At 33.5% G+C, this 12082-nt stretch overlaps 4 protein-coding genes across 5 annotated transcripts in view; 3 read left to right on the plus strand and 1 right to left on the minus strand.

Annotated features, from left to right (window-relative positions):
• The first annotated feature begins 653 nt into the window (after positions 1–653).
• Positions 654–1819, plus strand: LOC149485983 (peptidyl-prolyl cis-trans isomerase H). Its single transcript, XM_089698677.1, has 3 exons — positions 654–851; positions 923–1099; positions 1503–1819. The coding sequence occupies exons 1-3, from the start codon at positions 768–770 to the stop codon at positions 1794–1796; spliced, it is 555 nt and encodes a 184-aa protein (XP_089554803.1). The 5' UTR covers positions 654–767; the 3' UTR covers positions 1797–1819.
• LOC149485984 (coenzyme Q-binding protein COQ10 homolog B, mitochondrial) lies at positions 1806–3517 on the minus strand. The gene is made up of 3 exons (XM_089698672.1): positions 3286–3517; positions 3014–3157; positions 1806–2428 (listed from the first exon to the last, which is right to left on the minus strand). The coding sequence occupies exons 1-3, from the start codon at positions 3345–3347 to the stop codon at positions 1963–1965; spliced, it is 672 nt and encodes a 223-aa protein (XP_089554798.1). The 5' UTR covers positions 3348–3517; the 3' UTR covers positions 1806–1962.
• Positions 3518–4090: 573 nt separating this feature from the next.
• LOC149485985 (uncharacterized) lies at positions 4091–8322 on the plus strand. The gene is made up of 6 exons (XM_089699283.1): positions 4091–4303; positions 4553–4741; positions 5162–5361; positions 5670–7040; positions 7195–7382; positions 7629–8322. The coding sequence occupies exons 1-6, from the start codon at positions 4204–4206 to the stop codon at positions 8245–8247; spliced, it is 2667 nt and encodes an 888-aa protein (XP_089555409.1). The 5' UTR covers positions 4091–4203; the 3' UTR covers positions 8248–8322.
• Positions 8323–11043: 2721 nt separating this feature from the next.
• The window catches only part of LOC149485986 (plasma membrane ascorbate-dependent reductase CYBRD1-like), a 47106-nt gene continuing 46067 nt past the window's right edge, over positions 11044–12082 (plus strand). For both annotated transcript variants that reach the window (XM_089698655.1, XM_089698654.1), the window contains exon 1: positions 11044–11111. The gene's annotated coding sequence lies outside the window, so the exon portion shown is untranslated. The remainder of the gene's footprint in view (positions 11112–12082) is intronic.

Below are 12082 nucleotides of genomic sequence, written 5' to 3' on the forward strand. Positions count from 1 at the left end.
TATTTCTCTGTCCCTCCTAAAAATAGTAATTGTTGCCCGCTCGGGGAATTTAATGATATATTTTGTGTTACTATATTACCTACTTGCTCTGTGATATATTTATGCGTGTATCTTGTTCCAGATCCCGGAAACGATTTTCTGAGTGCAAAAGTAAAATATGTATTTAAACAATTAAATAATTGACAAAATATGTTGAAAATAACTTCTCTAGTACCTAGTTAATTTCTCTAAATGCAAAACGTTGTTGATATGTCTGCATGAGGATTTAGAAATAGTTTTAAACATGATTTACGCTACACCGCGACCGGCACCGTGCCGGTGACGCGTCGTACTCCGCCTGGGGCTCGATCAGTGGATAAAACAAAGATCAAACATTATTGTATACAATTTGATGAAGTGATTCATGCCCGACCGTATCTCGGCCGGGGCACGGCGTTGAATCTCGATCAATATTCTTAAATTTCATTTGTTTCCCGGCGTCGCTTTCTATTGTTTTATTCACTATTCACCGGTCACCCAGAATACTCGGAATGAATCACTTTTTTATAACATGGCAATTTTGATTCAGGGTAATATTTGACACTGTCAAATTGACAAATGACATTTATAGACATTTAAACCGGCTGCGAAATGCGAATAACGTCTTATTTGTTTGTAGGTTATGTTAGGATAAATTGTATTCATAATAATAAAATATCCATTATTTAACAGAATTTTGAATAATATTTATACAATTAGTCCATTTTGAAAGAAAATTTTGATACAAAATGCCTACTTGGAATCAAATACAATCGCAACTGCGAAATCCAAACAACCCAGTCGTATTTTTTGATATAACTGTAGGAACCACTGTGAGTAACGTGTTATTTAAAGTATTAAATAAATATGAACTATCGTTATAAATTCTTAACCATCTTTGTAGGAAATCGGCCGTATGATTTTTGAGCTATTCGCTGATGTAGTGCCAAAAACTAGTGAAAACTTCAGAGAGTTTTGCACAGGAGAATACAGAAGAGATGGTGTTCCTCTCGGTTATAAGGGTGCGACATTCCACAGAGTTATAAAAGATTTCATGATACAAGGCGGTGATTTTGTTAATGTTAGTAAGTATGGACATAAATTAACCAATACCTTATTAAAATTTGTTTGGAAGATTTGTAAGACGTTTTGAGCAGTAAGTAATAAATGATACAAGATATCAATTAATACTCATGGGGAGAATTTGACTGAGTGGTAGTGAAATTCCGTAAAACTTGATCTTTTTATTTTAGTTAATAATTGACTATTTTCATCTGTATGTTACTTTATAATGAGCTCTCTGTATCTGTACAGTAAATACTATTTTGGTTACTACATGAACTTTCGGCACTGATGATTTACCATCAATCCATCAGAATTCACATCCCATGTTAATTTCTACTTTACATTTTAAAATAAAACATTTGTGTTCCAGCTATTGTTTATTTATTCTGGCGAGTTACAATAAATGTTATAATTTCTAGGGTGATGGAACAGGAGTAATGAGTATCTATGGAGGAAGTACATTCGCAGATGAAAATTTTGCACTAAAGCATGATTCACCAGGCTTGCTATCTATGGCTAACAGTGGAAAGGATACAAATGGTTGCCAGTTTTTTATAACATGTGCTAAATGTAACTTTTTAGACAATAAACATGTTGTTTTTGGCAGAGTCATTGATGGCCTTTTAGTAATGAGAAAAATAGAAAATGTACCAACTGGACCAAATAATAAACCAAAAATTCCTGTCACTATATCACAATGTGGGCAAATGTGAATAAAAATATTTTTAAAATAAAATTTATTTTTATTTCAATGGTAACAATTACAATTAATCTTTGCTTATTTAATACATGGTTCACAAAAATAAATAAAATAAATAGACTTACAATTTATGTAAGTAAAAGTATTCAACAATTTGGCTAAATTATATACTATTCATGTCAACTTTTAATAGCGTGATTATTAAGGAGTAAATTCTTAGGCTGCATTGTCGGTCGTCCATATCTTCTTTCTACTTCCTTTATGAATGCACCTTCCATTTGTCTAGCTACTTGGTCAAAAAATAAGTTTGATAGGTGAGAATGGAAAGCTGATCGAAATTCGAATGAAATTTGAAAATCTACTACACATGACTGTTCTTCTCTTTTCAGTCCAGGACTAAAACGCCATAAGGTTAAAAGATGATTGAAAATTCTGCCATCTGTGCATTCTGCTTTCACTAAATGTGGTTTAACTAATGTGACATTTGATGTGTAGCTTTCGTTTATTGGTGGGAATCCCACAATGAGGTCAGCTTTTAGCTTACTCGGAGTTTTTGTTAATACTAATGACTTTTTACACCATGGAACAAACTTATGGTAATTTTCTACATCTGACACTACTTGAAACATCTGATCCATAGAGAATCTGTAATGAAAAACAATTAATTAGAATTATGTGGATATAAGTTGAAATTTAAGATTCCTATGAAACTTTTAAAGTAAATACTAAATAAATACTAAATAACTGATACTTGTTCCAAAGATTTGTGATTTCACATCAAATTATTACACATAGGCAACCAAACTTTGTTTCCAGTGTTGCTTAAAAAAATCATAATTTTATAATAATTACTAGCTTTCTGCCCGCGGCTTCACCCGCATTTTCAGAGAAAACCCCGCATAGTTCCCTTTCCCTATTTTCTGTCCTATCTCTCAAGTTGGATCGAACTGCACATGGTGTGCGAATTTTATTATAATCGGTTAAGTGGTTTAGGAGTCCATTGAGGCAAACATTGTGACACGAGATTTATATATATTACGATTGTCCAGTCTGTATGGGACATCTTGTAAATTGTAATACTGATGTTAGACGGGTTTTTAATTTTTTAAACAATGGTATAATTTGAATGTATCTTAAAACTATTTAAAATTAAACATAATTTAGTAACTAATAACAATATCAATGATTTTATTATTATTAAGAAATATAAAGTAGTTTAAATATACATACCCAACTAGTTGTCTCCCACAATATTCTCTTGTGCGATTTTGATTCGGAAAATTAAAAAATGATCTCTTGTTTAGCCATGAAGGTTGACACTGACAATGACTAGAGTTTCCTGCATAATATCTATTTATGAAATGACCCTGAAAACTATGAATGAATTTTTTATTTACCTCTTCATAAACAAAATTGCATAATATCATTAAAAATTACATCTATTGTTACGTAGTGTTATCTTTAAGAAAACAGTAAAAAATCAACAAAGAAAATCATTTTACCTTAGAAATCGACAGCTGGAAGAAGCATATCGCAATACCACAAAATACTTATTTAGAACCATCGCTCGCTTTATCTTCGTAATTGAAGCATTTTAAAGAAATCTTACACTTGCAAAATAGGCACATTAGTCCTAATTAATTAATTGGCCATGACTAAACATGTGTAATTTAAAAATTTGCGATGCAATTTCGATAATCTGGAACAAAACGACAAACGTCAAAGTCGGTCAATGTCAAATGCGAATTCGATTTGCATTTTGCGAATCGCAAATGTTACAATTTTCGGTCAAGTGATTTAAAAAAAAATATTTTACTTTAATGTATTCAGAAATAATGGGAGAGATCAATAATCAAACGAATAAATTAAAATTATAGCCTCTATTACATATTATTTATTATTAACAATTTATATTTTTCGTTCTGAAATTTATAAATACTCTTCCATCCTCATATATGTCTGGGCGATTGAGACAAACCTAGAACACACTACCAAGAAGACGATGATTTACTTCGCCGATCGCAAGGCATGCGCTAGGAATAAATTTAATAACTAATAAAATTATTAGAAACAAATCAACTTTCAGCTTGATTTAAAATGTTCACATACTATTTGTATTTGTAAGTTTGGAAGGTTTAGGTCACGTTTATGTTACTAATTTCATAGTGTAAAGTTCAGGCTCATTATAGAATTAATGCGATTCGATTGTGAATCGATTATTATTCGACTGTGCGACATTGAAAGCAAGCAGCTTTGATTTTGACAAATGACAATGACGTGACAATGACAATTACAGATTACTGTCAAATAACTCGACGGCATGGTCCATGGAAATTGAACATGGTTAGCGGCTTTATACACGTGTTTTAGTGAATTTCCCAATAAAGTTAGATATTGACTGAAAATAATTATCAGACAAAATGGGCCGTAAAGCCAAATTTGATGAGACTAAAAAAGTGAAAAAAGGACCTGGAAGAAAAGCAAGGAAACAACCTGATCCAATTTTTAAAAAGGGACTCCGTAAGTATTTTACTAAACTTTAACAAACTTTTGAAAATAATAATTATTATGTGTAAGCAATGTTTTATTTATTCAAAGTGTTGTTATAAAATTAAGTAGCATAAGTTCTATCTGTGTGAAATGTCTAGAAATAGAAAGGTCTTTCTTTGGGTTATGTTTGAATCTATTGCACACACATTATTGGATACTAAGTCTCCTATAAAAAGTCTAGAAGTCTAAAAGTTTACACTAAAAACTTGTCTATTATAGTTGATGATGATAAAGAAGAGAAAAAGCTTAGCCATAGACAAAAGCAGCGAGCTGCTCGCCGTCTTAAGAAGAAGAAGGAGTTACTTGAAAAACGCAAAACATTGAAGGAAGCAAAAAAAAATTTAAAACAGCCTAAAAATGATGTTGAGGAAGAGGCCGAAAGTGGTTCTGATGTAGAGACTCCTGCAGGTAAGATACCAATGTTCAGCATTCCTGATTTTGTGATTAAAAAATATATGTAACCTATGTGGTGATTACTTCAAGTACTAAATAAGTATTGACAAGCACACTTTTTATACCCAATCTATACTTAATATTATAAAGCTGAAGAGTTTGTTTGTTTGTTTGAATGCGCTAATCTCGGGAACTACTGGTCCGATTTGAAAAAATCTTTTGGTGTAAGTTAGCCCATTTATCGAGAAAGGCTATGGGCTAGGCTAGGCTAGGCTATATCATCTCGCTAAGACCAACAGGAGCGGAGCACTGCAGGTAAAACCGCGGAGCACAGCTAGTAATTTATAAAAGTTTATTTTCCTGCAAACATACTATAAAATTTATTTTCTTATATTACATCTGATACTTGAATCATCAACAATAATTATTTTCTAGGATTTACTGATGATAACAAGGAGTGGTTGAAACCCAAAAAGAAAGGAAGTGTTAAAGCAAAAGATATCACATCAGACAGTGAAGAAAGTGATGAAGGTTTAGGAGATGATGAGGTTAAGGATGGTACAAGTGATGAGGAGGAATCAGATAGTGAAGCTGAAGAACCGGTGAAGACAAAACCTAGTAAAGAAAGTTATAAGGTAACTAGACTATGACATTTTATTATGTGTGCATCGTTAGTCAATTTTGTATGATAATATTGTTTAATTTAAATTAAATATTATAACATTATATTTGATAATTTGAAACAAATCTCTTGTAAAACTTAAGATCGTTTGCATGTTTTATTATATATTATGTCACGAAATACATTTATTTATGTCCTTAAATAATGAATCATAGGTAGGGCAATAATACATAAAAATATTTTTTTGTACAATAACAACTGTAAAATTTAATTTTTCAAGTTAAACAGCATCAAAATTTTTTAACTATAAAATTTTTTCAGGTTGGCACACTTGACGACTTGTTCCATGATACAGATGAGGAACAAGAGGAAACAGCCGGAGATGATGAAACTGCAGATTCCAACAAACTGACTTATGATTCAGATTCTTCAGCACAAAGTGATGATGATGATGATGATGATGAAGACGATGATGACATGTTGCCCATAGAAAAAGCTAATATCAAACTGAAAAAGAAACAAAAAATAGATAAGAAATTAGCAGATGATGAGATGCAGTTAAATATTGCGAAACAAGATGTTTTTGCATTCCCAAGTGAAGACGAATTGCAAAACCCAACAAGTTTGCAAGATGTCCACCAGAGAATCAAGGATGTTGTATCAGTTTTGAATGATTTCAACCGTTTGAAAGAAGAAGGCAGATCAAGATGCGAATACACTGAACTTTTACTCAAAGATCTCTGTTTGTATTACAGTTATAATGAGTTTCTTATGGAAGTACTCATGCAAATCTTTCCAGTACAAGAATTAGTTGAATTTCTAGAAGCCAGTGAAGTAGCTAGACCAATTACTATAAGGACAAACAGTCTTAAGACTAGAAGAAGAGACCTCGCTCAAGCTCTCATTAACAGAGGTGTTAATTTGGATCCAGTGGGAAAGTGGAGTAAAGTTGGATTAGTTGTGTACAGTTCCACTGTACCTATTGGTGCTACACCAGAATACCTTGCTGGACACTACATTTTACAAGGTGCATCTAGTTTCCTACCAGTTATGGCTTTAGCGCCTCAAGAAAATGAACGAATTCTTGACATGTGTGCTGCGCCAGGTGGAAAGGCATCCCACATTGCTGCTATAATGAAAAATACTGGATCCCTCTTTGCCAATGACGCAAATAAGGAAAGAACGAAAGCAGTTGTCGGCAATTTCCACAGGTTGGGCGTTGTGAACGCAATCATTTGTAATTACGACGGAAGACAGTTTCCCGAAGTTATTAAAGGATTTGACAGGGTATTATTGGACGCTCCATGTACTGGTACAGGAGTTATCGCTAAGGATCCGAGTGTTAAAACAACTAAAGACCAGCAAGATATACAGAGATGTTTCAATTTACAAAGGCAGTTATTGCTTGCTGCAATAGATTGTTGTAACGCAAAATCAAGTACAGGGGGTTATGTTGTGTATTCTACTTGTTCTATACTGCCTGAAGAAAACGAGTGGGTTGTTAATTATGCTCTCAAGAGAAGGAATGTGAAGTTAGTACCAACTGGTTTAGATTTTGGTACTGAGGGCTTTGTGAAGTACAGACATCACAGGTTCCATCCATCCTTGAAACTAACTAGAAGATTCTATCCCCACACACACAATATGGATGGGTTCTTTGTAGCGAAATTTAAAAAATTCTCAAATGTAATTGTAAGTATGTCTTCTCATATTGACATGTATTCACATTTAATTTTACAGTGAATTAATTAAGAACAAATTTGTTACCTATTTTGTTATTGAAGTACTATAAATATTTTGTAAATGTTTGGCATTTATTGTGATTATCTTTTTTATTGTATTTTAGCCACAGCCAGTGAAAGAAGATGATGAAGAAGAACCTAAAGAAGAGAATGGAACAGAGGAAGGACAAACAAATGGTGATGTATCAACAGACGAAAAAGAGACACTAACACTAACGGCTGGTGTTAAAAGAGCGGCAGATTCAGACAGCACGCCCACGCAGAATAAGAAAGCGAAGCCTGCTGATAAAAGGTAAATATTCTGAATAATTTGTTTTATAGAAAAGATATAAATATTTTATAGGAGCATTTTAAATGATACGGGTAATTATTTCGCATCTTATAGTAACATTGGTCAAAAACAGCACAGACAATATTCTTTATTTTTAACAAAAAATAAATACAACACATTTTATTGTAAGTTTTGGAATCTATAAATTAGAACATCTATGGATATGGAAGGAATCCTCAGACATTTATTTATTCTATTTTGTTTCAGTGGTCAGCCAACGGTCAAAAACCCACCAGCAACAGAAAATCAATCAAAAAAGAAAAAGAAACAAAAGAACAAAAAGAAGAAAGGAAAACAGAACGAAGCTATCCAGAATCAACTACAAAATAAAGAAAATTCTAAAGGCACCACAGTAGCAACAGAAAATAAAATCAACACAGCACAAGAACAGAAGAAAAATACGAAAGCACCAGTAGAACAAAATAAAAATAATAAAGCTCCAGTAGAACAAAAGAAAGACATCAAAGTTCCAGTAGAACAAAAGAAAAACGTCAAAGCCCCAGTAGAACAAAAAAGTCAGCCTGAAGGAGACAAAAGCAAAGTAAATGTAAATAAACAAGCCAATGTGCCAAATGCAAATTCACCCAACAAAAAGAAGAAAAACAAAAACAAGAATAAAAACAAAACAACACCAACAAAAGAAGTGATATTGCCGAAAAGTGAAGCTAAAATTACCGAGAAAGTAGAATTAGCTGCTGCTATGAAGTTAAAAAACAAAAATAAAAAGAATAAGAAGCAGATTGGAAAATTGAATAGTAATAAAGAAGGAAAACAAGAAGGGAAGCCATCTCTTAAGAAAAATTTTAAACCTAAAGCTAAGAAATAGTTGTAATTATGATTTTAAATTACATGTTCAATAAAATTATTTTTATCGTACTTCTTTGTTCGTTATTTCAAATACCTGAAATCTATCTATGTCTGAGATGTGAAAAATAATGCATTCATATTCATAATTTTAGAAAATCTATTGTGTCGTGGCCCGATCGGGCCGCTCGGTGGTCAAGGGGTTAATATATAATCGTTTTATTTTATCTGTTACATCTATTGCAGTAAATACGAACGCAATCATTTACAATTAACAACGAAAGACGCAGCCAAAGATGGAACTTACAGACGGACAGATTAGATTTTTTCCGAGCGCTTAGGTTCTATCGCGTTCATAGCGCCCGATAGATTTTTTGATATAATATACATATATACTATACAGTATACTATATAATATATCTTCTTGTAGGTACTAGCGTTCTGCCCCGGCCAGCCTCTGGTACATACAAGAACTGGTACTGGTCCTGAGAATTGAGATTAGCGCGTTCGAACAAACAAATTGTTAAGATTTATTTTCTTAATAGAGATGTAGGTACATACATCTTCTATCTTCATCATTCTTTCCGCGCACAACAGTCATATGGAACCAGCTTCCTTGTGCGGTGTTCCCGAATGGTTACAATCTGGGGACCTCGTATTCCTATCTAAAAGGCCGGCAACACACACAATGTCCCCGGCGTTGTGGGTGCTTATGGGCGACGCTGACCGCTTACCATCAGGCGTCACGTCTGCTCTGTTGCCTCCTCTCTCATAAAAAAAAAACACATATACCGATTAGTTATAATAAAATGATTCTATAACATTAAAATGGCCCATTATAGATAAAATTTCGTAGTTACCGTTTAACGCCACTAAACTCTGAAATTAGGTGCTGAAACGTTCATGAGCAATTTTATATTGTAGATAGTGGGCTTAATCTAACCGGCGAAGTTATTACATTTTTAGGAGAAAAATTAATTAATGGTGGATATTGTTTTCTTAGGATCTGTACAAAACCTAGGTACACTTTATTACAATAAGTAGTATAGTATAATTTGTAGTAGGTATATCTATACATCTATACAAATATTATAAAGAGGAAAGGTTTGATTTTTTGTTTGTTTGTTTGTTTGTATGAATTGAATAGGCTCCGAAACTACTTGGCAGATTTGAAAAATTCTTTCACTGTTGGAAAGCTACATCATTTCTGAGTGACATAGGCTAGGTTTTATCCCGGAAATCCCACGGGAACGGGAACTATGCGGGTTTTTTTTTGAAAACGCGGGCGAAGCCGCAGGCGGAAAGCTAGTATAGTATAATTTGTAAGTAGGTACGCATTACATATAGACCGGAATACAAGGGAGCGAAAACGCGACATTTCACAGACATGATCAAATTGTTTTTAGTTTAGGTATCTATTTAAATAAGGATATCGACACATATGTTGAGATATATCTAAGTGTAGACCGTACCGTATATATCGATTCTCGTATGAATCGTTTGCACCTTGAAATGATCAACTTACATAAAAAAGCGATACTCGTTTAAATTATATAAAATATTAAACTTGCGTGCATGTTTTTTATTCGCACCAAATTCTCGGTAAGAAGGCTTAAATTTAACAAAAATGTTTAAAACTGGCCTGGAGCCAACGTATGAAAGAGTACACTCGCCACAAAGAGCGCTTTGCGGCTAAGGAGGCTAACTCAAAACATCTAGGTCCTGTTTTAGTTTTTACAAATGCATCCTGTATTTAAACTTGTACCCGTATTGCTTTAAATTTATCTTATTGGGGATTGGAAAATATTGGGCTTGGATTGGAATTGGAAAATATTTGAAACCGGAATTAAATAAATTCAGTTTTGCGCTTCGATAGTTTATAACAACATAATTGTTGCATAATAAAAAATATCGACGCGTGTTTTGACGATTTCAAAGTTAACACAGTAAACCTGAAATGTATTTAGTACTTACCTACTTACTTTAGTACTGTTGCACCCTAATATAGCAAAAAGGGATAGGTATGAAATTTCAGTTACTGTTATTCAGTGAATAAAAATAAAACTGAAAGTGTCTATCGGTTTCAATGCATAAATATTTTTCTTGAAAATTACCTCCATAAGTGTAACTATGACCTAATTAAGGAGTTAGTTTATAATTGGTTTATTTGCAATTCTATTTGGTCATAATTAATGCATAGATTCTTGTACTGATTCGATTAATTGTGGATATAAGTATATTTCTATGATCAATATATAGATAACTAGCTTTCCGCCCGCGGCTTCGCCCGCGTTTTCAGAGAAAAACCCGTTCCCGTAGGATTTCCGGGATAAAACCTATCCTATGTCCTTTCTCGGGTATCAAAATATATCTATACCAAATTTCATGCAAATTGGTTCAGTAGTTCAGGCGTGATTGAGTAACAGACAGACAGACAGAGTTACTTTCGCATTTATAATATTAGTATGGATTCTTATATTATCTATTACAATCTGGACTTCCGCGAATGGAATGAAATCGGTTAAAATATTAACAGGTACACAAATTTCATAAAAGAGATTCTCCATTCCCTAATGCAATAGCACAATACGTCCATATTTCGCATAATAAATATTACATTCAAGTACAATGAATTCATGATATTCCCGAGGCCTTTCAAATAATTGAATTTCGTTCAAACATTTGCACTACACCCCGGCGTCGGTTGGAAAATGCCGGGCCGAGCTTTTCCGTGTCCAGGGGCGGCGGAGTGTAGTGAGCTAACTCGCTTTAATGAAAGCGCTGCGCAGCCCCGCGCTCCCTCGGAGGCTGGCAGTATCCCGCGAATCGCTATCGGCTTCACACGTACGATATACGCTCCTATCGAACTCCGCCGTTATTTTAAAAGTAAATATAACACAATTAAATCAGTCACAGTGCTCGTTTTGTTCTCATTAATTGCATCGCTAGTTGTCACCCGTTTGAGCGTCGTCGGAACGGATTTCATGGAGGCAGGAAGCGGGAAGGGTGGGACGCTTTGTTCGGATCGTACTACGCCCGTAGCGGAGGCTGTGGCGCGCAGCATCTCTCCCATATATAACTCCTGAACTGCACGTATAACTATGAGTCGATATCCCGCGCTCTATTTCTTTGCACCTTGTTAGGGATGAGTTGAAAAACGTATAAATGACACAGTTTTTGAAGCAGTTACTCTTTAATATTTTTTGTTAGATATGGTTTTACACCTATTTAACAAACCGTTATTCATATAAGTAATTTAATAAATTGCGCAAAATTATGTCATTTTAAATGATTTCATTGTTATACATATCGCTTTGCTCATCGTTTACGTAAAGCCAATCATCATAAATATATAACGTATAAAATTATGATTTATATACCTGCTACATACGCTGTTAAACTCATAGTGCGTAAAAAATACGAATGAAACATAGTTTGTTTGCAATAAATTGACCGCTTATCACACCGTAGCGCTACGCTTCCTGTTATGGCGGAAATGTGCTACGACATTTCTTAAGCGACAAAGCAAACATTATAATCCAACAAGTTTTTATGAATAGAAAACTTTGATTAGGATGAGTCTGAGTAGTCAATAATCTCTAAGTTTCAATAGTTTCAATTTTATAATAATCGCTTATAAGAATTAAATACACCAATATAAATGTATTGACCTAAAAATAAGAACTAACGTAACGTAATTCTTAGTAAAAATTATTAACGTATACGTAGACGACGCTGCGATATGGTGTAACAAAATTTCTTATATTTGCCTACAATACTTTAAAAGTTATGTACCAAATCCATAAAATGTAACATAGATTTATTTATAACAAATCAAAGCTACCAATATCTAAAAA

Source organism: Colias philodice, chromosome 9, assembly GCF_061535455.1.
Source record: "Colias philodice isolate Cphi_HAF_F1 chromosome 9, ilColPhil1 Martin Lab GWU primary, whole genome shotgun sequence".
NCBI classification, from domain to species: Eukaryota; Metazoa; Arthropoda; class Insecta; order Lepidoptera; family Pieridae; genus Colias; species Colias philodice.